Source organism: Pinus tabuliformis, chromosome 7 (assembly GCF_031772625.1).
Source record: "Pinus tabuliformis cultivar Carrire ecotype Pingquan chromosome 7, CPIR1, whole genome shotgun sequence".
Classification (NCBI taxonomy): domain Eukaryota; kingdom Viridiplantae; phylum Streptophyta; class Pinopsida; order Pinales; family Pinaceae; genus Pinus; species Pinus tabuliformis.
The window spans coordinates 926743219-926767608 of record NC_142293.1 but is presented as its reverse complement, the minus strand read 5'-3'; the positions used below and the strand labels follow the sequence as shown (position 1 = coordinate 926767608).

The 24390-nt window shown below is 38.0% G+C and overlaps 1 protein-coding gene across 1 annotated transcript; it reads left to right on the top strand.

Moving 5' to 3' along the window:
* Positions 1-21224: 21224 nt before the first annotated feature.
* Positions 21225-22977, top strand: LOC149250682 (uncharacterized). Its single transcript, XM_089456463.1, has 2 exons — positions 21225-21563; positions 22027-22977. The coding sequence occupies exon 2, from the start codon at positions 22050-22052 to the stop codon at positions 22821-22823; it is 774 nt and encodes a 257-aa protein (XP_089312589.1). The 5' UTR covers positions 21225-21563; positions 22027-22049; the 3' UTR covers positions 22824-22977.
* Positions 22978-24390: the final 1413 nt, after the last annotated feature.

Sequence of the window (24390 nt, the reverse complement as noted above, 5' to 3'; positions counted from 1 at the left end):
CATGAGTTTTCTGTCATTATGTAATCCCAGGGGTCTTTTATAATTAGATTAGATTTGTTGCATTGATATTTAATTCTTCCTCTGCCCCCCCCCCCCCCCTCTTTTTTAAACCTTATGAGTAATAACATTGTTAATTTATTTAAAATAATTTTAGTGAATAATTATTGATGTTTCAAGGATTATAAATTATTAAATTAATTATAAAAGGTGATGACCCTTAAGTTTAATTGATAATCAAGGAATTATTAAAATTTGATGATATACCAATAACATTGAATTAATGGTTACACATGCACTATAATTATGGTTCTCTTTTTATTAATTTTAATAATATTAAAATTATATATTATTAAGTAAATATAGATTATTTAATGGACCTAATTATCGAAAAGAACTTATTAATTTAATTTCGTTTGGACTTTTACGATTAAATAACTAATAAATATGATTTATTATTTTACCATTGGACCCTTAGATTTAAGCGATTATTTAAATAAATACACAAGTTACCTAGTGTAACCAAACTCTATGAATAATAATAGTTTAATACTATTTATTATAATAATAATAAATAAATATAGGTTAGTTGATGATATGATTTATTGATTGTACCATAATGACCATTATATTACCTTTGGTCCTAGATTTAAACAATTATTAATAAATAAATACACAAGTTACCTTTTGTAACTAATTTCTAACAATAATAATAATTTAATACTATTTATTTATATTTAAATAAATTTGGGAATAATATTGATTGCTTAAAGGAAATGAAGATATAATGACCATTATATTTAATTAATAAGAATTATTGTATTATTCAATTAACGAATAATAATAATAAAATTAAGGGTTTGACTATGATCTTCAAGTCAAAATTAGCCGTTGCAATATAGCCGTTGGAGTCTCTGCATACCCTATTTAATCAAGCTAAACCTGATCAGTTCTTCAACTTGTCCTGACGATGAACCACACTGGTTGGTTCGAAACGCGTCGACAAATGATTGATTATGTGATTTTGCCGAAGATTATCTAAAAAATGTATGTATTAAAACCAACTAACAAAACCTTTACAAAACCCAACGAATATTTTATGGTTATTCGTTATAACCATCCACATATTAAAAACTATGGTGGTAGGAATATAAATATATCAAAACAAAACATATGGTCAAACCATACTTATGGTATATTAACCATATGTCACAAAACGGGTATATGAACTATATAGTTATAACAACATGGTTACACTAAATGGTGATAGCAAACAAGTCATGCGACATAACCATGTGAACGTAATGGGCACAATCAACGAGAAACATGAAATCGTTACATCAACGGTTATAACATGGTACCAAAATGATATGACGGAGTGTCACAGTGGTGGTATGTATGGTTTCAACTTTCAACTATACCAAACGGTGGGCGTAATTTGCACAAAATACACAAAGTCTATAGGGTTGAGCCCTTGACCTCTCTATTTCAAATTAATCAACATCAACCCACTAACCAACATGCGACGGGAGCAATTTGGTAAACTTTGTTGGACGAGTTTTATTTAAACGCTGCTCATTTGTGCAGAACGGGAGCCGAATGGAGGAGCTGAGCATGGAACCCACCAGCAGTGGAACCTTTGTGAGTTGGAACCATGACATAGTTTTAGGACACAGAACCCTGACGTAGGGAATTTTGAGGAATCTTGGAGTTTCCCTTGTCGCTGATTTTTGACCATCGCAGAATCATGCCAGTTTTATACTTAGATTTATTAGAATTTCACAAGGAGTCTAACAGTGTAATCAATTTCCTCATTTAAGAAGCAATTGAAGAATATAAAAGATTCCTTTGAGCATGAAAATGGCAGTTTTAGAACCAGTTGGCTTTATACTCACTCTTATCAGTTTTTCCGAGGAACGTGATGGTGTGATCAATTTCTTCATTTGAGCAACTGAATTTCAGTTAGCCCACAAAAGAGAATCTTTAGGCAATCTTAAAGATCCATAGGGAGCCCAAATTTGACCAAGTCATAAGGGGTCGAGTTTATAGTCAAATTTCACGATTTTTCTCCAGGAATTCAACCGTGTAGTCTGTTTCTTCAGCAGAGGTGTGCATTTTCATGCCATCCCTGGAAGTGGAGGTATAAGATGCATTGATGCCATGTCTTCTTTTGATTTTTGTTGAGATGATGCTTTGATGTTGAGATCCTTGTTTGCTACTATGTTGGAGGATCCTTGTATGCCACTTCATGTGAGAGTTTGATATTTTGTCATGCTAATGGAGAGATTTTATGAGTGATAGTTCTTATAGGAGAACATCTCGTGGAGAGATATGTCACTCTAGTTGAGGAAGTTCTTCCTTGTATTGACAAAGAATGCATCATGTACTCATCATCATCTTGCAACATTTAATAAAGCGACCTCCCCACCCTTGACACCGGGTCTGGAGATGTAACCCACACTAGGTGAACTTTGTTATCAAGTTGTGTGTGTTCTTTGATTTAATGGTTGCCTTTATGTTTCCTCTTCTTTAAAGTATGCGCATGTGGTTTTTCATACACTTTCATATGCAATTCTGTTAACATCACAAAAGTAAAAGGTCTTGGTTAATTTCGGTCGCTGAGAGAATCCAAATCAAGTTTGGTATTAGAGCAGTGTTCTCGTTGATGTAAATTGCAAGTTGAATGATAACCAAAGATTAAACGTGCAACAAGAAAGAAAATGGAGAATCACAAATATCTCTAGGAGGACCTCCTCAAGATGGGACACATGGTAGATATAATGTATGGATATTATGAGGAGAAAATGCCAAAATAGGAACGGGAGAAACAAAGAGCATAGGATGATGCTCCATCTCCATCTTTAGGTGAATATACTTCTTTTTCATCTTTTTTCTCATCATTCAAATGAAGAGATCAATAAGAGCCTTTAAGCAAAGAATGTTGAACTGAGGAGACTTATACAAGAAGAAGAAGAGGAGAGGCAAAGATTGCAGCTTCAATTACGAGCCACGAAAGAGTCCTTGGAAGAGTTGAAGCATAACAAAAGCTTAGTGAATCCATCATCACCTTTTTCGGAATCAATAGTTGAGGTAAATAGTGTTGATAGTTCTTTAATTTCATTTCACATGATGTTATTTCTGTTGGAAGCCTTGAGGTACCCATTTTAGCATCGGGGTACACTGAAAGAGAATGCTCAAAGGTATCAAAAGCAAAAGGTTCTTCATATATGACATCCAATCCAATTCCAAAATCATCAAGGAAAGAGGATGTTGAAAACACATCACAATCTTCCCATGACAATGCACATTATAGAGGAAGAGCTAAGGAAAGCTCTCATCGCCAGGATTGCACCAAAGACAACCAAGAGAGATATAGAAAGTCTCATTATGCTAATGTTCATTTTGATTACAAGCACATTGTTAAGGATGAACATAATTCGTGGCATAAAAAATCATGTAGTTTTTGTGGCTTGTATAACCATGTGGTTGCTGAGTGTTGGAAAAAGATGCCAACAAGAAAGAGGACGATACATGAAAGGCCTTCTCCACATCAAGGCAAAAATAAGGTTAAGTAGGTCTAGAAGAAGAATAATTTTTGTAGTCATTGCAATAGAGGTGGACATCAGAGAGCCATATGTTGGGAGCTCTATCGAAAGCAATGTCTCAAAAATGACAAAGTGCCTGTGCAGGAACTAGTTGGTAAAGTTGTTCAACAAGAAAAACAACTACAAGAATATGATCCATTCACTTTGTTGAGTGAGAGATGGTTTTATAAGATATTGTAGCTTGTCATGGCCACATTTTGTAAATCACATATCATGAAATGATTGTAAAAGTGATGAAGTGTTTACCATCACTTATGAACACAACATAGTGATATTTTTTGCCTTTTTGTTGATAGCTAAGGTATTGGTTTCTATTATGTTTCTAATGTAAAATTGACCAAAGAGTGTGTTATAAACTCTTGGAAAGTATGGAGTTTGCTTGAGTCATGATGGTTCATGTAATTGAACATGTATTTTGCAAGATGTACTATAGGTTTGCATAGAGTACATGTGTATGTTCATCACTTATGGCTCCAAAGGACAAATGTGAAGGAGAAGGAAGTGTGCCCTGTTAGGGCACTTGTTGTGCATATGAGGGAGTACAACAGATTGTAGATTGTGTTCATGCTTTTGTAGGACCAAACGCTCCTTAGTGGGAAGGAATGATTCCGGTGGATCCAGAAAGTCTCAAAAATCAAAGTCTTCAACTCTCAGTGAAACCAAGTCGAAGTCATAGATCTTGTCGTTTTAAATATGATGGTGCGAATGATGCTCAAATCCGAGTCCATATGACCAACTTATCATCGTCATAAGTTTGCAAAGTTACACAGGAAAATGGGACCCATTAGACATACATGGCAACTCACTAACCAATTGGCCAACGACACATGGCATTGCAGTGTTGGTCTCATAACCTTGCACGAGAGACAAAACCAATATATAGATATAAAAACCCATCCTTATAAGACAAATATATATATGTATATATATATATATATATTAAAAAACAAAACTATTTAATATTTTTAAATAGTTATTAAAACAACCATATATTAAAATCTTATAAAAAAAAAGAAGACAAAATGTATGTATTAAAACAAACCAACCAAATCTTTTCAAAACCCAAAAATATTTTTATGATTATTTGTTATAACCATCCATATATTAAAAACTATGGTGGTGGGAATATAAATATATCAAAACAAAACATATGGTCAAACCATATTTATTTTATATTAACCATATGTCACAAAACAGGTATATCAACTATATGGTTATAACAACGTGGTTAGATGAGGAACTGAAACTTAGCAGTTAGGCTAAATGATGATAGGCAAACAAGCCACACGACATAACCAAGAACGTAATGGGCGCAATCAACGACGAACATGAAATCATTACGACAATGGTTATAACATGGTTCCAAAATGATACGACGGAGGGTCACGGTGGCGGTTATGTATGGTTTCAACTATACCAAATGGTGGGCGCAATTTGCACAAAATACATGGGATCCGCAGGGTTGAATCCGTGACCCATCTATTTCAAATTAATCAACATCAACCCACCAACCAACATGCTAGGTGGGCAATATGGTAAACTCTGTCGGGCGAGTTTTATTTAAATGTTGCTCATTTCTGCAGAATGAGAGCCAAACGAAGGAGCCAAGCATGGAACCCACCAACAGTGGAACTTTGATGGGTTAGAACCATGACACAATTTTAAGAGGTGGAACACTAACGCAGGGAATCTTGAGGAATCTTGGAGATTCCCTTGGAGTTAATTTTTTACAATGGCGGAATCATGCCAACTTTATACTCAGATTACTCATAATTTTGCAAAGAGTCTGACGGTGTAATCAATTTCCTTATATGAGCAACATAATTTCAATCAATCTGCAAAAAAAGAATCTTTATGGAATCTTGAGGAAACTAAAAGATTCCCTTCAAGCTCGAAAATGACAGTTTCAGAACCAGGTCGACTTTATACTCACTCGTCTCAGTTTTTTTGTAAGGAACATGATGGTGTGATTAATTTCTTCATATGAGTAGTTGAATTTCAGTCAGCTCGTAAAAGAGAATCTTTGGGGAATCTTAAAGATTCCCGGGGAGCCCAAATTTGATCGAGTCATAAAGGGGTCAAGTTTACAGTCAAATTTCATGATTTTTTGTCAGGAATTCAACCGTGCAGCTCATTTCTTCAATGTAGATATGCATTTTCAGGCCATCCCCAGATGTGGAGGTATAAGATGCACTGATGCCATATATTCTTTTGATTTTCGCTGAGATGATACTTTGATGTTGAGATCCTTGTTTGCTACTATGTTGGAGGATCCTTGTATACCACTTCATGTGAGAGTTTGATATTTTGTCACGCTGATGGAGAGCTTTTATGAGTGAGAGTTCTTATAGGAGAACGCCTCGTGGAGAGATATGTCACTCATCATCAACTTGCAACATTTAATGAAGTGGCCTCCCGACTCTTGACACTGTGCCTGGAGACGTAACCCACTGCAACAACCCTGGTTAGAAAATCCATGTAAAAAAACTATAATACCACGGTTATGGGACACGTATCCAAGCTGAATGTTGGGCAATACATCTTAGTGTGGGCATTCATTTGGTTTATTATGGCTAAGGAAATTGGCAAAGGCAATGGCTAAGGCATTTGGAAAGGCAAAATGACATTTTTGGCACATTTATTTATGAAAATAATGGAAATTAGGAGAAAAGGAAGGTGAAAGGCCACAAGTTGCATGTGAGGAGGAAAATGAAGGAAAATAATGGAAAATGAAGAAAATAGAGACCTCATTGATAAAAAGGCTTTTGAGGATCAGTTGGAAAGATTTTGACATGTTTTGGTGGATCTCTCTTCTATTTCTCTCTCTCTCTCTCATACTCTTGGACACTGAGAGTTTTCATGGAACGCTTTGGCATTGGATCAAGAAAGACAAAGAAGGCAAGAGGAAGGAAGGAGCAAGCAAGGAAGAGCATGATCAAGCAGCTACAACATGATTCTTTGCAGATATCGATTTGCATGTGTGATTTCCTTGCTATATTTGGCATGCATGGTATTGCATGTGGTTCTTTCTTGTCATGGCATGGGTTTTTCCAGGTGTGACAATGTTTTCAGCCTAACATTTCCATTTCTGGATAACCATGGTGTGATGGGGTTTTCGTTGAGTTGGATTTTCAAATGGATTCGAAGCTGAGTGAGGTGGATCTCCGAAAGAGATAACACATGGCATAAGAATCCCTGAACCAGACTATGGATTGTGGTAAATCCACTAGCCTAGTGACCCCTGAACCAGATTGTGGGTTGCAGTAAAGCCAAGTATTGTGTGCCTCGGTGGGCTTAAGAATCCTCAATTAGTTAATGGAAATATATACGGTAAATCCTATAGGTGGTTTCTCTCCATCAGGCCTAGTAATCCCGTGATGGGAAGTACGATAAATCCTGGAGAGTGGAGTCTCGGTTAGGGCCTAGTGATCCGGAATGGACTACGATAAAGCCCAGAGACTGGTGTCTCGGTTATGGCCTAGTGATCCCTGGATCAGACTATGGATTGACGTAAAGCCTAGAGATTAGGAGACAAGAAAATTACTCACGATGTAGGTGGAGAAATCTGGTGGCATCCATGTTTTTTTAACCTAGTGATCTGGTGGAGATCATGGTAAAGCTTGTTATTACATGTTTATTGTTTGAGCCTAGTGATCTGGCATGGATTGCAGTAAATCTTGGTTTCTGTTGATGTGAGTGAGGTGGTTTAGCCTCGGGATGCCCTAGTTGACTCTTGTGGTTTGAGTCCCACATTCATGGTTGGAATATGGCACGAGGATGATTGGATGAAGAGATATTTGGCTCAGCCAATCTATGGTCAGGTGGAACACGGTATTCCCATACCAAGTTGGTTTTTGCATTCATTAATAAGAGGCTCTTTCCTTGGTATCTTATGTGTAAATGTATTGGTTTATATGTGGATTCTATGGTTGATGTATCCTTGATATTTCTGTTGTTATTATGCTAGTTATAAGCATCTATTATGACGGTGATGATGTATGACTCTCCTCATGTTTTGATATGTAAATGAATTAATAATGTATCTACGACCTAATAGATAATAATGAAACTAATTATATAAGGGAACACTCCTTCTTAGTGATTCTCAGATAAGTATGAGACCTCTATGCTCAGATCTATTGCTTATCCCTGTAGATTACATATTTGTGACATGTTTGACGAAATGCCTGTCATGGCTAGAAGGGGTCCAGTCTAGTCTTTGTTGATGCTTTTGCAAATGTATCTTTATTCCGCTATGAAATTTCATTCCTAGAGGTGTCATTGAGTTCTGGGTAGTGACCTGAGCTCTATGCTTGAAAAAGTGGCACAAATCTCGGAGACACAGGCACAACACTGGGGAAAAAGTCCCTAAACGCACCCATGCCCTTGTTGTGGGAGCGTTCACAGCCTCCCAGATGCACCCTTGTCTATATCAAGGGAGCTTCCATGGGTTTGATGCACTAAAACTTTAGTTGGTTTGAGGGGCTGGTTACCTGAGTGGTTAGGATGGCCCCTAGGAGTTTTGTTGCTGATGTGGAAAGTTGTGTGATGTGTTCCACTAGTTCCACTTCCTTAACTGACACATAGGGATTCAAATCATATCATAGTAACTTCTTGTCACATGTTTACCCCGGTTGGTCGGTTACTTGGGTAGATGTGGGAGGTGGGTGTTACATAGTGGTGTCAAAGCGGGTTCCATTCTTTTTGGGTGGTTTCTAGTTTCCGTTCTCCTTGTGTGATATCTGATACCACAGAGTGGTATCAGAGCATGATTCACCCCTCGGACTGGATGGGCAGTGTGTTGGTCATGCATTCATGTCGGTTGCATATGTGTTCCTTATGCTTTTAGTCCGTGTGCTTGTTGCATTTGCATGGTGTTGATCATGGTTGTAGTGATGTTGCCATGTTAAGGTTGATGATGTTGTTGTTGGGATGCTTTAGTCATGAATGCATGCCATTTGTATATGCATTTGTTATGAATGTCAATGTCCATATGTTATTATGCATGCATTGTCATGGTTATAGTTATGCATGTATAGCAAGTCAAACATGCGTTGTGAGATCATTGTATGCATTTTAGGTCACCATGATGTTGTTGGTTGTTATGATGTTGATGTGTTGGCTGAGATAGAGCAGGATATGTAGATCACTAGAGCGAGATTGCAGCACTAGACTTCGAGGTAAGAGAAGATCATCATACATGTTTGTATGATGGGTATGCATGCATTTGGTTAATGGTTGTTATAAGAATTAGGGTTACTTATATACTTGTCATTTTATTGTTGTTATGGTTACATGTATGATAAATGCTAGTTGATTAGTGTAGTCATATGCATATGTGTCAGATAGTCATGAATGATAGTAAAATGTTGTTGTATGCATTATGGTCATATACATGATGGTTATGTTTATTGCATTGAAGATCTTGACATTACATGTAGCATGCTAACCCTGATTGGTCTATGCAGATGATTATGGTTATGGTATTCAGGTATGAGTTGACTTATTTGTGGTAGTGTGTCGTACTAATCTAGGCTGACTGGCGTATGTGATTGCTATGCTTGAATGACAATTGTTTATGAGCTTACGATGTGAACATGTTAGCTAGTTACTGTTATGGATATCATGACCTTATTTATGTTTGAGTTGATATGTTGTGAAGTTATATTGTGCTAATCTAGATTGATTGTGTAGACAAGATATCCTCCCTTCAGATACATTAAGGTATGAGTTTTCTTATGTCGTCTATTTGATGTTTGAATGTTTGACTATGTCATTTATTTGGTGTTTGAGTGTTTGGTGTCTATTATGTCATCTATCTGTTGTCTGAATGTTTGATTACTTGAATGATATGAGTATGTGTATATAAGATTTCTTCCCAAAATGATCTTGCTTTAAGATGGTTGTACTAATACATATGTGTTGAGACAGCTTATATGTACTTGAGTGCAAGTAGGTGATAGTTGTAGGATTATGTATTATGACTGATGAATGTGAGTTGATTGTTGAGTATGACATGATTGTTAGACTTGATAAAGGTTGATTTCAAATTAATATACATGATGTTTTCATCTTTGGAATGTGAGACTGACATGTGTGAGTAGTTGCAGTGAAACATGCTTGTTATTAGCTTGACAAGGTAATAGTTGATGTGTTTATATAACTAACGGTTGGGTGATGTGACAGTGCATAGTAAGACTCTATTGCAGCAAGGAAAAGGTAAAAGAAATGAATTGGGTGAAAAATTCCTTTCACTATGTTTGGAAACTGCAATTCCAAACGAATGAGTGTTTCACATATAAGAAGTATTCTTAACCTTGAATTTGTCTGACATTATGAAGATATGTGTTATATTCATAAATATATATTTGATAGGTAGAACAACTGGTTCTAGTTATGGCTAGATTCATCAAAGGATTGGAGTCCCTTGAGAGATGACGTGGATGTGTTTAGTTGCAAGCAACGTGCTTGACACAACAAGGTAAGGTAATTGGTGTATTGTTATGTTTATTTATGCACTGACAGTTATGTGTTTATGGCAATATGATGCAGGGGATTGCATGGCAAAAAGACTGCCATGAAATTTTGAAGAAGGCTCAGGTTGAGATTTCCTTTGGAAGCACTGGGAACCATGGGGATTGAGTCATGGTGTTTGTTGAGAGTCTTGTGATTTCTATTCTTTGTGATTTGTTTTTCCTTGATTTGCAACTTTGTTTATGTCTAGTGTAGGGCCATACCACTTTGTTTGGGGTGTCGTATTGTTATTGGTTTTCATGATTTTCTTCTTGTTTGTTTCTTGTTCTTGCCTTTTATGTTTGAGGATCTTGGGAATTGGTTGGGAAAAGAGGAAAGTTAGTGGAGCTCGGAGAGAGTTGATGAAATCCAACAGGAAATGCAAGACACAGATGAATCCGGTGCATGTATAAGGGCATTTGAAGGTTCTTATAGTCGGCTAAGTTGGTTGGGTCTATTAGTGTAAATGGATGGTGGCAGTACAATCATGAGAAAGGTAACAGGAAAGGTGAAGTAAATGGATATGAGGCGTCATATGCCTGGGCTATGTTGAGAACGATTGTTCTCAATGTTGTGCATGGTGTGCACAGATAAAGGGAGTTATATTAACCTTGACCTTATGCTATCTGGTAATTATGTAATGATCATAATTATCTGATGTTTATATACGTATGTATGTGTGTATGTATGTCCTTTTCTGACAGGATCATGGTTTTTTATGCTAATGTTTATGTATCTATGTATCTATGTCATTGTCCGAAGGGTTGTCAGGGATCATTCTTGTGGAGGAATGATTGCTTATGCGGGTGAGTGGCATGAAGAGATTCTTGGTTCATGAGGAATCAAGTGGAAAGTGTATCCTGACTGATCTATGAGATCATTATCATGTGGATATGAATTGATATTGTATGCTTGTAGTATGCCTATGTTCATGTTATGACAGGTAACTGTGAGGGATACATCAGCTGAATGAAAGCAATGAGATCCGCAACATGCTAGGATATGCATGGATGGCAGAGAGACACTAGAAACAAGGTTGCTTGGTAGGGACAATGTGGTTTTAGATCTGCAGTGCTACTGTTGTGCATATGTTGTATATGTTGTACAAGTTGCATCTGTGATGTTGTGCGCATGCGGTGTATGTACATGTTGTTTATGCAATGTTATGTACAAGGTGGTACAGATAGTGTTGTGTGAATATTGCATATGCGGTGTTGGGTATAGATGGTTCTATGCACATGTTAGATATGCAGTGTTGTGTACATATTGTATTGTGCGCACGATGGATATGCAACATTGTGTGCATATGGTGTTGTGTACATGTTGGATATGCAGTGTTGTGTACATATGGTGCTATGTACATGTTGTATATGCAGTGCTATGTACATATGGTGTTGTCTGCATGTTGTACAAGTGGTACTATGTACATATGGTGTTGTGTGCATGATTGTACATGTGGTGCTGTGTGCATGTGGTGATGTGTACATGTTGTACATGTGGTGTTGTGTACATGTCGTGCATGTGATGTTGCATACATGTGGTGTCATGTACATGTCATGCATGTGGTATTGTGTACACATTGTACAGGTGGTGCAATGTACATGTGGCATTGTGCAGGTGGTGTCGTGTACATGTGATGTTGTGCACATGTGCAGGTGGTACTATGTAAATGTTGTACATATGGTAGTAGTGTACATGTGGTATTGTGCACGTGTCGTACATGTTGTGTTGCATGCATGTGGTACTATGTATGTGCATTGTGTAGTTGTTGTATCGTGACATATGTATTCATTGTGTTGTACTTTGTGTATGTATTTGTGTTGTGTTGTAAACCGGGTGTAGGTGTATGTATTGTGTTGTGGTGTACACTGCATGTAGGAGTATTTATTGTGTTGTGTTGTACACTGGGTGCAGGTGTATGTGTGGTATTGATCCGAACTTAAACAGGAACGCAACAAATTACAAATATAACCATAAATACAAAAATGCAGCAGAAATAACACTTCATTTCATTAAGATCATAACACTAAAATATGCTTACAAACAAAATGGAAATAAACTAGCTCGGGCGATGGTAGCTTATATTTGAGAAGAGATGTGGTGGCTACATGCCTCTGAATTGTGTTACAATGAGGCTCGAAGGCCTATTTATTATTGAGAAACAATGGAAAACACTAAACATCTAGAAACCTAACCATAGGAGATGAAGCGCCAAAATTGTGGGCCTCGTTTAGGTAAATTGGTACATCAATTTCCTGAGGTCATAACTTTGGCATACGATCTTCGTTGGGCTATCATTATACCTTGTTTCGAAGATCTCGAAGAGCAGGCTGAAAATAAACAAGCAATCTTGTTTGGGGCATTGTTGATCTCTTCATTTTCCCTAAAAATGTCGTTTAGGACCTCAAAACGGCTTCGGAAATTTAGGACCCGAAAAACTGCCAAAAATAGTAAACTGTGCTACAATTAAGGAAATTGAAAAACTGAAAGAGACAATGTTGGAGTTGCAAGTGGAATAGGAGAGTGGCCACCAATATCCACTGGGTTAGGTATGTCAGGTGTAGGTGCATGTACTACATGGTGTTGTATGTCATGTGTGGTTGTATGTGTGTGATGCACACTATGTGTATGTGCACATGGTTGAGGAGAAGGCACTGGGTGTTTGTTGGGTGTGGAAACTGATCTGGTGTGCGTATGGAATAAGGACAAAGGTAGAAGATAAGGATTGATTAAAGGATAAATATTAGTATTTTATTTCATTTTTATTATGCATGTGATTTATGATTATGGTCTATGATGATTACATGTGATCTATGATTTTGGTTTATGATGGTTACATGTGATTTATGGTTTTGATCGATGATGGTTGTGTCTTGAGCTAATATGATGTGATATGTTTATACATGATGATTTGGTCAAAGATGATGGTTTGACTTGCTGTGACAGGAAGTAAAGAGGATTGCAAGTGTACCTTATTGATGAGCTACCAATGAGGTATGATTTGAAGTTATTTCAATTTATTTTAAATATAATGGAAGTTATGTGCTTGGTACAGGAAGCACAAAAATTGTTGAAAAGTGTGCAACAAGAAATGCTTGTTGAGAATGCAACAAGATGATGGAGCTTAGTGGAAAGGAGTTGCCTTCAATAAGTGGGCCCACAGGCAAATTATGGCGCAAGTTCTATTTTTGGATCACAACAGGGATGATCACAGCAGGAGTGACCACAGCATGGATGATCACAGCAGGAGTGATCACAGCAGGAGTGATCCCAGCAGGAGTGATCACAGCAGGAGTGATCAAAGTCTATTTTTAGACTGCTAGTCAAAAATAGAAAAGTCAAATATTATTGTCTCATAATAATATTTGGACTATAAACTTGATCTTATTCTCTTGGATCACTTCAGTTTGAGCTATAGATGTGGCACATGCAGCTGTCAGAAGGAAGTACGCTTTCTTTGTGGGTCAGTTGAGTTGTTGCATGCATGACTTCAGTTAGAACTCAATCAGTTGAGTTTGGTGGAGTTGATTGTAGAGTTGATGGAGTTGTGTTCAGTTTGACTTGGTTAAACTAGTTGTAATTAGTCTAACTGCAAATAGACTAATGATGAGTTGTTAAACTAATTATTAACTCATAATGCAACTATAGAATACATCAGTTAACTCAGTTGCATGTCAGTGCATGTTCAGTTCAACAGGGACAGGTGTTAGAGGATCAGGTTGCTATCAGTTGTAACTATAGTTGTGCATGAGGATTTGCACAATCAAAGGGATTGAGTATGCCAATGAATTGGCCAATACCAAGTATTATAGCCTCTGCTCACGTCTTTCCCAGTGTGAGTGATTCTTTGAAGGTTAAATACGAGTTTGGTAAACCATTCTCATTCATTCTTGAGCAGGTATTGAGCTGTGGAGGCAGGCAAGCAGTGGAATAGATTTGGAGATCAGATCTGAGCTGTATTGTGTGTAACAGGTGGAGCTGGTACTAGATTGCTTGTGATAAGCATTGTACTTTGTAATGTTACATGATTCAATCAATATAATATACAGATAGTTGGGGTTGTTAGCGAGATGCTTTCCCTGGGATACATACTGTGTTAATGAGTTTGATTGATGCTTCTATGTGCGCCTTTGAATGTTTCTGCTTCTGTAAATTGATGATCAACGTAGAGGAGATTATGTATTGTGTATGTATTCCGCAATAGTACATGATCAGGATAATCTCCATTGAATCTGTGTTTATTATTCAAAATTTCTACAGAAATGTCTGGTTGGGTGGTCGAAACTGACTACAGGAATTAACAACATTAGTGAAAGGAATTAGAACAAGAAACAATATGTTGGTAAATCACTTCAGGAGTAGGGCACACTGGTACCCAACAGTGTCCACTGATTTCCATGAACATGCTATGCCCGGTATGATGGTTTTAAGGCAGGGATATGCCTTAGTTTTTGGACCTTCCAATGTGAGGAAACCTTGCCGAGGGATGGACTACCCAAGATGGGGGTGCCAACGGAATTTGGAAGGTGAGTGACTATACGAAAGGGGTGACCGGATTGCCTGAGGGACTGTGTAGCAAGGAAGGGAAGGCCGGGGATATATTTTTTTTGGTCATTAACATTGCCAAATGGAATCAAATGCACATTAGGAGTGTGCCTTGGAACAATGAGTCGGTAACTGTTCACTGAGAGGACAAGTGACACAAGATTATAGCGATGGACATTGGATGCAGATTTGACCTTGCAATGGATTTTGGACTTCCTGGGAAGGAGGTGAATCCTGGTATTACTTTGAGGATGGAGGTGTGAGCCTCTAGATACCCTTGTTGTGGATGCAAATATCGTATCCTTTTATTTGTTAGTTGAGGAAATTTGCATATGTGTATATTATTGTAAATACTGTATCGAGTTGGATTTATAAAGCTCCATAGACAATATGATTATTTGTTGGGTGAAGCAAATGTGTATGTGTGTATATGTGGTTATTATTGTAAATACTGTAATGAGTTGTGCTATAAAGCTCTAGTAAATGGTATGATTGTCATATCTTTAACAATGATCATTGTAAATACTACAACAAGCTATGTTATAAATCTCCATGGGTAATATGTTTTGTCTTCAATGATCTTGCTGGTTATATGTGTCATTGAACACCAAGGACAGTGTTCCCCCAAGGGGGAGGGTTCTGTAATAGCCCTGGTTAAAAATTCCATGTAAAAAAAGTATAAGACCACAATCATGGGACACGCATTCCAAGCTGAATGTCGGGCAAGACATCCTGGTGTGGACATTCATTTGTTTTATTATGGCTAAGGAAATTGGCAAAGGCAATGACTAAAGCATTTGGAAAGGAAAAATGACATTTTTGGCACATTTATTTATGAAAATAATGGAAATTAGGAGAAAATGGAGGTGAAAGGTCACAGGTTGCATGTGAGGAGGAAAATGAAGGAAAATAATGGAAAATGAAGAAAATAGAGGCCTCATTGATAAAAAGGATTTTGATGATCAATTGGCAAGATTTTGGCAGGTTTTGGTGGAGCTCTCTTATATTTCTCTCTCTCTCTCTCTCATAATCTTGGACACTTAGGGTTTTCTTGGAGCACTTTGGCATTGGATCAAGAAAGGAAAAGAAGACAAGAGGAAGGAAGGAGCAAGCAAGAAAGAACATGATCGAGCAACTACAACATGATTCTTTGCAGGTATCGATTTGCATGTGTGATTTCCTTGCTAGATTTGGCATGCATGGTATTTCATGTGGTTCTTTGCTGTCATGGCATGGGTTTTCCCAGGTGTGACAATGTTTTCAGCCTAGCCTTGCCATTTTCGGATAGTCATGGTGTGATGGTGTTCTCATGTTTTAGTTGAGCTGGATTGCCGGATGGATTCGAAGCTGAGTGAGGTGGATCTCCGAAAGAAAGAACAAATGACCTAATGATCCCTGAACCGGACTGTGGATTGTGGTAAAGCCACTGGCATAGTGACCCTTGAACCAGATTGTGGGTTGCAGTAAAGCCAGGTATTGTGTGCCTTGGTGGGCCTAGGAATCCTTGACCGGTTAATGGTGGGATATACAGTAAAGCCTGGAGATGGGTGCTCTCCATCAGACCTAGTAATCCTAAGATGTGATGTACGATAGAGCCTAGAGAGTGGAGTCTCGGTTAGGGCCTAGTGATCCAGGATGGATTGCGGTAAAGCCTAGAGACTGGTGTCTCGGTTATGGCCTAGTGATCCCCGAATCAGACTATGGATTGTGGTAAAGCCTAGAGACTAGGAGACAAAAAAAATTCTCACAGTGTAGGTGGAGAAATCCGGTGGCATCCTTGCTTGTTTTTTCCTAGTGATCTGGTGGAGATCATGGTAAAGCCTGTTATTACATGTTTATTTTTTTGGCTTAGTGATCGTTTGTGGATTGCAGTAAAGCCTAGTTTCTATTGATGAGGGTTAGGTGGTTGAGCCTCAAGATGCCCTGGTTGGTTCTTTTGGTTTGAGTCTCACATTCATGCTTCGAATATGGCGCGGGGGTGATCGGCTGAAGAGAGATTTGGCTCAGCGAATCTATGGTCGGGTGGAACGTGGTAGTCCCATATCGGGTTGGCTTTTGAATTCATTAATAAGAGGTTATTTCCTTGGTATCTTATGTGTAAATGTATGGTTTATATGTGGATTATATGGTTGACGTATCCTTGATATTTATGTTGTTATTATGTTGGTTATAAGCATGTATTATGACAGTGATGATGTATGGCTCTCCTCATGTTTTGATTTGTAAATGAATGAAAAATGTATCTATGACCTAATAGATGATAATGTAGTTAATGATATAAGGGAACAATGCTTCTTAGCGATTCTCAGATAAGTGTGAGACCCTTATGCTCAGATCGGTTGTTTAAACTTGTAGATTACATAATTGTGACATGTTTGACAAAATGCCTGGCATGGCTAGTAGGGGTCCAGTCTAGTCCTTGCTGATATTTTTGCAAATGTATCTTTATTCCACTGTGAAATTTCATTCCTGAAGGTGTCATTTATTTTTGGGTAGTGACCTGGGCTTTGGGCCTAAAAAAGTGGCTCAAATCCCAAAGACGCAGGCACAACACTGGGGAAGAAAGTCCCCAGATGCACCCATGCCCTTGCTTTGGGAGTGTCAAGAGCCTCCCAGACGCACCCTTGTCAATATCAAGGGAGTGTCTAGGGGTTTGATGTAATAAAAAATCAATTGGTCTCAGGGGCTAGTTACCTGAGTGGTTGGGATGGCTCCTGGGAGTTTTGTTGCTGATGTGGAAGGTTTGTGTGATGCGTTCTTCCATTTCCACTTCCTAAACTGACACATAGGAAGTCGAATCATATCATAGTAACTTCTCGTCGCATATTTACCCCAGTTGGTCAGTTACGTAGGTAGATAGGGGAAGAGGGTATTACACCCACACTTGATGAACTCCATGATCAAGTTGCGTGTGTTCTTTGATTTGATGGTTGACTTTATGTTTCCTCTTCTTTAAAGTATGCACATGTGGTTTTTCGTAGTCTTTCATATGCAATTTTGCTAACATCACAGAATCAAAAGATCTTGGTTATTTCCGATAGCTGAGAAATCAAATCACTAATTCACTGTCACTAGAAAGCCCAAACCAAAGCCAAAAATTGACTCTCGAGAGAGAGGTAAGAGGTAACTGAGTACTAGGACAATCAAAGTTTACCATACAACAATTGAGAGGTTGGCCTAATCGACCATGTAAATAAATAGTAGGAACTAAAGACCAATATAGCATAGACATGATATAAACTAGGCACAAGGATTAGAGTCCATGGTAGTGACATGGATGGGCTTTTTGTTTTCTTTGGTGGTTCCAATTGCCAAGAGAGGGATGTTGAGATGATATTCAATGTGCTCCATCTGTCGGTCGAGGTCCTTCATGTGATGATGCAGATGCTAAAGGGAATGGAGGATATTCGCCTGATGCTTGTGCCAGTCAAACAGGGTTCGACCCAGGAGGAAATTCATGTGCCAGTAGAAATCAATTGTGTGCATATATTGATTAAATTTGTTGCAGGTATGCCCAATGTCCAATACCTAGTTTTCTAGCTCAATACGAACCTTCATATCTGAGAGGTGAAGCCTATGAGAGGAGCCTTCTCCATCGACACAGGTTAACTCTTCTTGGATGGGATCTAGTGTGAGGGCATAGAAGCAAGAAGTGGCTTCCTCCATATGGTGATGCATACACGTGCTACCCTTGTGGGCCCACTCTTGATAAGAGACCACGCCCTTGTGGACTTGAGTGCACTGGCGAGGCATGGAGGGGTCAGAGAAAAGAAAAAAGTTGAGCAACATGGGGGGGAGGAAAGATCAACAAAAGGGTGGGGGAAACACCATGTCACAAGTGCACAAGGAGAATGGGTGACACAATATGAGTGACAACCAATGATTTCCACTAATAGTGTCAACGAGAAGGGGGGAGGAAAATTGGAGGAGAGAACCAACATAGGAATAATGAAATGAATCCAAGGTGAATGCCAATGACAAAGGTCCAAGGGAGAAGGAGAAAATAGAGCACTGGAATGAGCAGAAGAGAGTAAAGGGGGTAGTACAAAGGGGGTGAAGAGAGGCTTGAGGACGAGAGAGAGGGGAGAGGCCCAAAGAGGGAAAAAAATCTAGAAGGAGGCTACAGAGGCTATTCTCGAACACTGTTACCAAGAGCAGGGAAGAAAGCTCTAGATGTGACAAGTGTCGAGCTCAAGAATGTGTGAGAAGTTATCCAACCTATAGGAGGAAGGTGAGTGCTTAATAAAATAACAATTGCAAAGAAAATGGTAAGTTACCAACTTTTCCATGATGCCATGGAGTCGAGGACAAAGCAACTTCCTTGGATTGGAAATTGCCCAATTAAGGAGGCTGATTTTTATCTATCATGAGCGTGGTGGAAAAAGGTTGTGGAAAGCAACATGCAAAGCTACTTCTTGTCATTTCTAGTACAATTGCTAGGTTACACTGACCACCAATTTCTGCAGGGTCGAGCTCCGAATGAAATTTGGTGCTTGCAGCCATGGGTAAAATCTCCCCTCGCTAGAAATTGTACGAGTGAAGGCCCAACTCACATACATAAAACATGAAATAAAGTTAAGAGCCAGACATAAGGTACTTATAATGATGTTATTAATGTTTCATAATGCTTTTAACTAAAACTAACCAAATATGTATAATAATTTACATTTTTACTATCGCCAACATTTTTTTTTGAAGTATTTTTTTAAGGGACGTGTCAAATCTAAGTTGAGCATGGATAAAATTACACATCACCCTGATATTGGCTGTAGAATGAGCCTCTCGACTCAATAATTTAATTTTTTAATGCGATATGCATATCATTATATTATATATGGAAAAACAAGCAAACTCAATTTTTTAAAACTAAAAACATTAATTTTTATATATTTATTAATTAAATTTAGTAAAAATATTAAATTTTTATATATTTATTAACAACATTAAATATCATAATTATAATATGAATCATATATAATACATATATTATAATTTTTTAGCATTTATTGTGATTTTATTATAATAAATAATCAATTCCCTGCCAATTATCTATGCATTTCAATTTCATATATGAACTCCCAAATATAGTTATGATATGTTTATATATATATATATATATATTTTAAGAAAAAAATTGACTTTCTTTTCATTAAAAAAGAAGTTTACATATACATATGATTTTTTCAGTGATATCCTTCCCACCATGCACCCTTTTTCTTGTAAATAAAACATGGGAGACCTGTAAATATATGTTCCTCCATCTATAGATATTCAAAACATCTGCTAATCTATTTAGTATCGAACGATGACAGATCCCGAAACAATATCCAAAAAGCAAAACCAAGACTTTTAACCTATTGATGCAGACATCGCTAAGTCTCAATAGCATAAAAACGATAAAAAATATGAAGAGACCACCCTCATATCTCTATTTGACCAGCCCTATGAAATGTGTCATTAGAGAAAATTTGGTAACATATCTTGTTCGGGATCTCGCTGCACCCTTCTTTTGACAATTTATCAACCACAGTGTTATGTTCTCAAAATATGTGAAAGACCGAAATCCTAAGGAAAGACGACATAAGAGACCTGATCCTATTCATCCAGTGTGAAAAAGATGGAATCTGTAAAGTGGATCGTTGATTCACCACTCAACGATCACCTTGGAATCTCCAAACACAACAATCTCGACAATATCCAACGACTTGGCACAATAGAAGATTCTCCACAATGTCAGTGACTCTACTTTCCTATTAAAACCACTGCCATTTAAACATATAAAAATCCCCATGCCTCATAACAATCATCGTCCCGCTGCCACATCTCCATGAAGATGATGCCCCCATCAAATAAGTTGATTGAGAACCTGCTACAGATAATAATGCATTTTTTTGGATTTTTGATAATAACAAGGACCTTCTCTAAAAAGAATGTAGAGATCTTAATGCTAGAAACCCTCTCTCACATCTTGCTCCTTTTGGTAAAAAATCTTAGCATTTTTGGCTCTCCAAATGCCCCAAATAATGTAGAATGAAAGATATCTATATTCCATAGGCTCCACAAAGCACATTGATAAGCAAGTGCCCACGGATCACTGATCTTCCTTTGCGTATATATGGTGAATATCTTGGACATATTTCCATACAACAACAAGAGAAGGGCACACATAAGAAATAGATGTTCATGTCTTCCAAAGATACACAAAGATTGTTTATAATTGAATTTAAGCTTTTGTAATCCATGTTATGAAAAGTAAAAAAACTTTTAGTAAAAATCACATCATCAAAAGTTTATCAAAACCTCTCGAACCATCTAATATCATTTATGTTTCAACATAATATTTTTATGTTATTATGGTTTATGTTTCAACATAATATTTGGATAAATTTCTAAATGTATTTGATATTTTATTTTCACGAGGAATGGGACGTTGTTTCCAATTCACACCCACGAGGAACCTGCACTACTTAGAGGGTGACCCCATATGCCAAACAGTAACCACATCTAAAGGAATTCAAATACACCGTTCATTGTCTGCAGAGTTAAAAATCAAAGACAGACGCTTGACCCCAACGGCCAAAATTTCCCCGTGTTTGTTTATGAATGTCACAAATCTCAAACTCCACGTTTCTTTTCGGAATATCAATAGCCTAAATTATGAAACCAAAAACCATTCGACTTCTCGTACCAGAAGCAGTACTGTAATGGAGTCTGACCTACTTATGTGGATGTCTGAGCATGCTTGTCTCCCAAGGGTTCGTCCCAAATTCCAGGGCAGAAGATACATTGAACATTTGTGCTTTTTCCGACAAGCATATTCTGTCCATATTCAGGAAATTCCAGGGCAGAAGATACATTGAACATTTGTGCTTTTTCCGACAAGCATATTCTGTCCATATTCAGGTATTTGAATGAATGGTAGTTTAGAAGGTTGATGTTGAGAACTGGAATAGGTATTTGAATGAATGGTAGTTTAGAAGGTTGAGGTTGAGAACTGGAATATTGTGTAGTGTGCTAAACACACCACTTCATTTATTTTTAGAGACAGAAAACTTCTAATTTTTGAAAATGGGTGAAGTGATCCTTGAAGCTGAGTGAAGTGTAAGCTCACAACCTATACAATATTCCAGACAACATAATTATGACTGTGAAAATCTATATATACTTTATATAAGCATATATGCTTTTTATATTTTTGATACTGCAACTTTATAATCAGAAAGAATCGGAGAATTCTTCAGAAAATTCGGGTCTGAAATTTTCATAAGTGGGCATGTGAATGAATGTCGAAGTTCTTGGATGAGTATGGCAGTAAATAATGCATTTCTTTGCGTACATTTTGCCCATTTGACTATTTTTGTTGCAGACCCTTTATAAAGATAGGGGACCATGGGAATCGAACTGAGGAACAGTCGCAGATGCGGTAGATTTTGGCAGTTAAACGAGGGATGGCAATTGGACGAGAGCTCCGCTCGCAGAATTCCTCTGGTGGGCGATCCAAGCCCTTACAGTCTCAGTGCTCCCCTGCAAAACGAAATGGCCAACATGCGCAGGGATGGTCTAGTTTGGCAGGAAAATGCAATGACTAACATTCGCAGAAATAGCCCAATTCAGCGGGAAATTGAAATGACCAACATTTCCGGGAATGAGCCAATTTTGCCGAAATATGATTCGAGTTACTGGCCTAGAAATTCCCCAATGGGCAATCCAGTCCCCAACTGTGTCTACGATCTGCTGGGGAATGAAATGAGCAGTAGTCTCAGAAAGAGCCCAACTCCGCCGGTAAACGAAATGAGCTACAACCGTAGAAATAGCCCCGTCTGGTCGGTAACGGAAATGAGGTACATCCGGCTGGAAAATGAAATGAGCTACAGCTGTATAATAAGTAGGTCAATTCCTCCAGCAGGCTGCCCAATTCCTCATCCTTGGTCTCCAATTGAGTCCATGACAGTGCATCAGAGTGTTACACGTACCGAGACCATTGTAAATTTGAGGAAGTCCACTCTGAGCTTGGAGAACAACGAAGAGAACCCTGGATATCATTTGCTGGCTTTGACGCTGCAATGCCTGAAAGGTGTGTTTTCCCGTGTGTGGGGTTGGGGTGTAATTTTTTCCAGAAGCTTGCCAAGGTTTTCAAAATGGCAGCAAGCTAAGTGGTTTTAACTTGGGAAAACTCCATGGTTAAATTTTAGCTACAGAGTCTCATATTAGTGTAAAGAAAAAGCAATTAAAATTACCGATACTTCACAAGTTATCAAGATTTCATAGAGAAGTCACCTGTCATAATTACTTGATGCAATGAGTGTTATGTTATTTATTTAGCTGTTTTTAAATATCATTCTTTTAATTATTTTTTTTGAGCTAATTTTCGGGGTTATTAATTTCATTCTTTGACCTTATCAATATCGGTGGGTTATTAGTAGAGCCTAATACCAAGGACATCAAGGAGAATTGATCTTGTGACTTCCTATTAGCCTCCCAGTAGGGAAGTGCTTTAGCAATAGAAACTCACCAGTTGAGCTAACTCTCGGGGCCATTAATTCCATTTGACCAATTGAGCTAACTCTCGGGGCCATTAATTCCATTCGACCAGTTGAGCTAACTCTCGGGGCTTATTAGCAGCCTAATCCCGAGGGGGTCAAGGGGAATTGACCTCGTGACCTCCCATAAGCAAAGTGCACTCTCGGGGCTATTAATTCTATTCTTTCACCTTATCAACATCGGTGGCTTATTAGCAGAGCCTAATCCCGAGGGCGTCAAGGGGAATTGACCTCGTGACCTCCCATAAGCAAAGTGCACTCTCGGGGCTATTAATTCTATTCTTTCACCTTATCAACATCGGTGGCTTATTAGCAGAGCCTAATCCCGAGGGCGTCAAGGGGAATTGACCTCGTGACCTCCCATAAGCAAAGTGCACTCTCGGGGCTATTAATTCTATTCTTTCACCTTATCAACATCGGTGGCTTATTAGCAGAGCCTAATCCCGAGGGCGTCAAGGGGAATTGACCTCGTGACCTCCCATAAGCAAAGTGCTATTAACTCCATTCTTTCACCATATCAACATCAGTGGTTTATTGGCAGAGCCTAATCCCGAGGGCATCAAGGGGAATTGACCTCTTGACCTCCCATAAGCAAATTGCTTTAGCGATGAAAACTCAACCAATTGAGCTAACTGTCAGGGCCATTAATTCCATTCTTTCACCTTATCAACATTAAACTCGCAAAATCAGTAACGCGTTGACTCTCGTACTTGTGTGACACGGGATGGATCCTGGACGACTACCACTAACTTCTATGTGTAACTGCACCATCTTCAAGCACAACACACAGTTAAGACAAAGTTTGAACTTGTGACCTACAGAGTCGCACGAACGCTTTAACAGTACATTCATTAACCAACAAACCACACAATGAATGCATTCTTATGTTTCATCTTTTCACACAATGAATGCTCTGCTATTCATTTGGCTACTTTTAATTTCATTTCTTTACCTTTTAGCATGACATCATGCAATGAGTGCATACTCGTCCTTTCATGCGTCACTTTATGCACTGAGTGCATAAGTGCATGCTTAGAATTTTGGGTTTTTCCATTGATGTTATGTGATGATTCAATTTGCTAGTTTCCGTGCCAGATGCTATGAGTGCTCATGTTTCATTTTTTCACACCTTCCCTGGTTTCATTTAGTTAATTAATGGTCATACTTCAAATTTTAAGTTTTTGCATTAT

What these genes read in the sequence shown, in the direction of transcription:
- LOC149250682 (XM_089456463.1), top strand. Translation starts at nt 22,050, where the DNA reads ATGGGAATCGAACTGAGGAACAGTCGCAGATGCGGTAGATTTTGGCAG.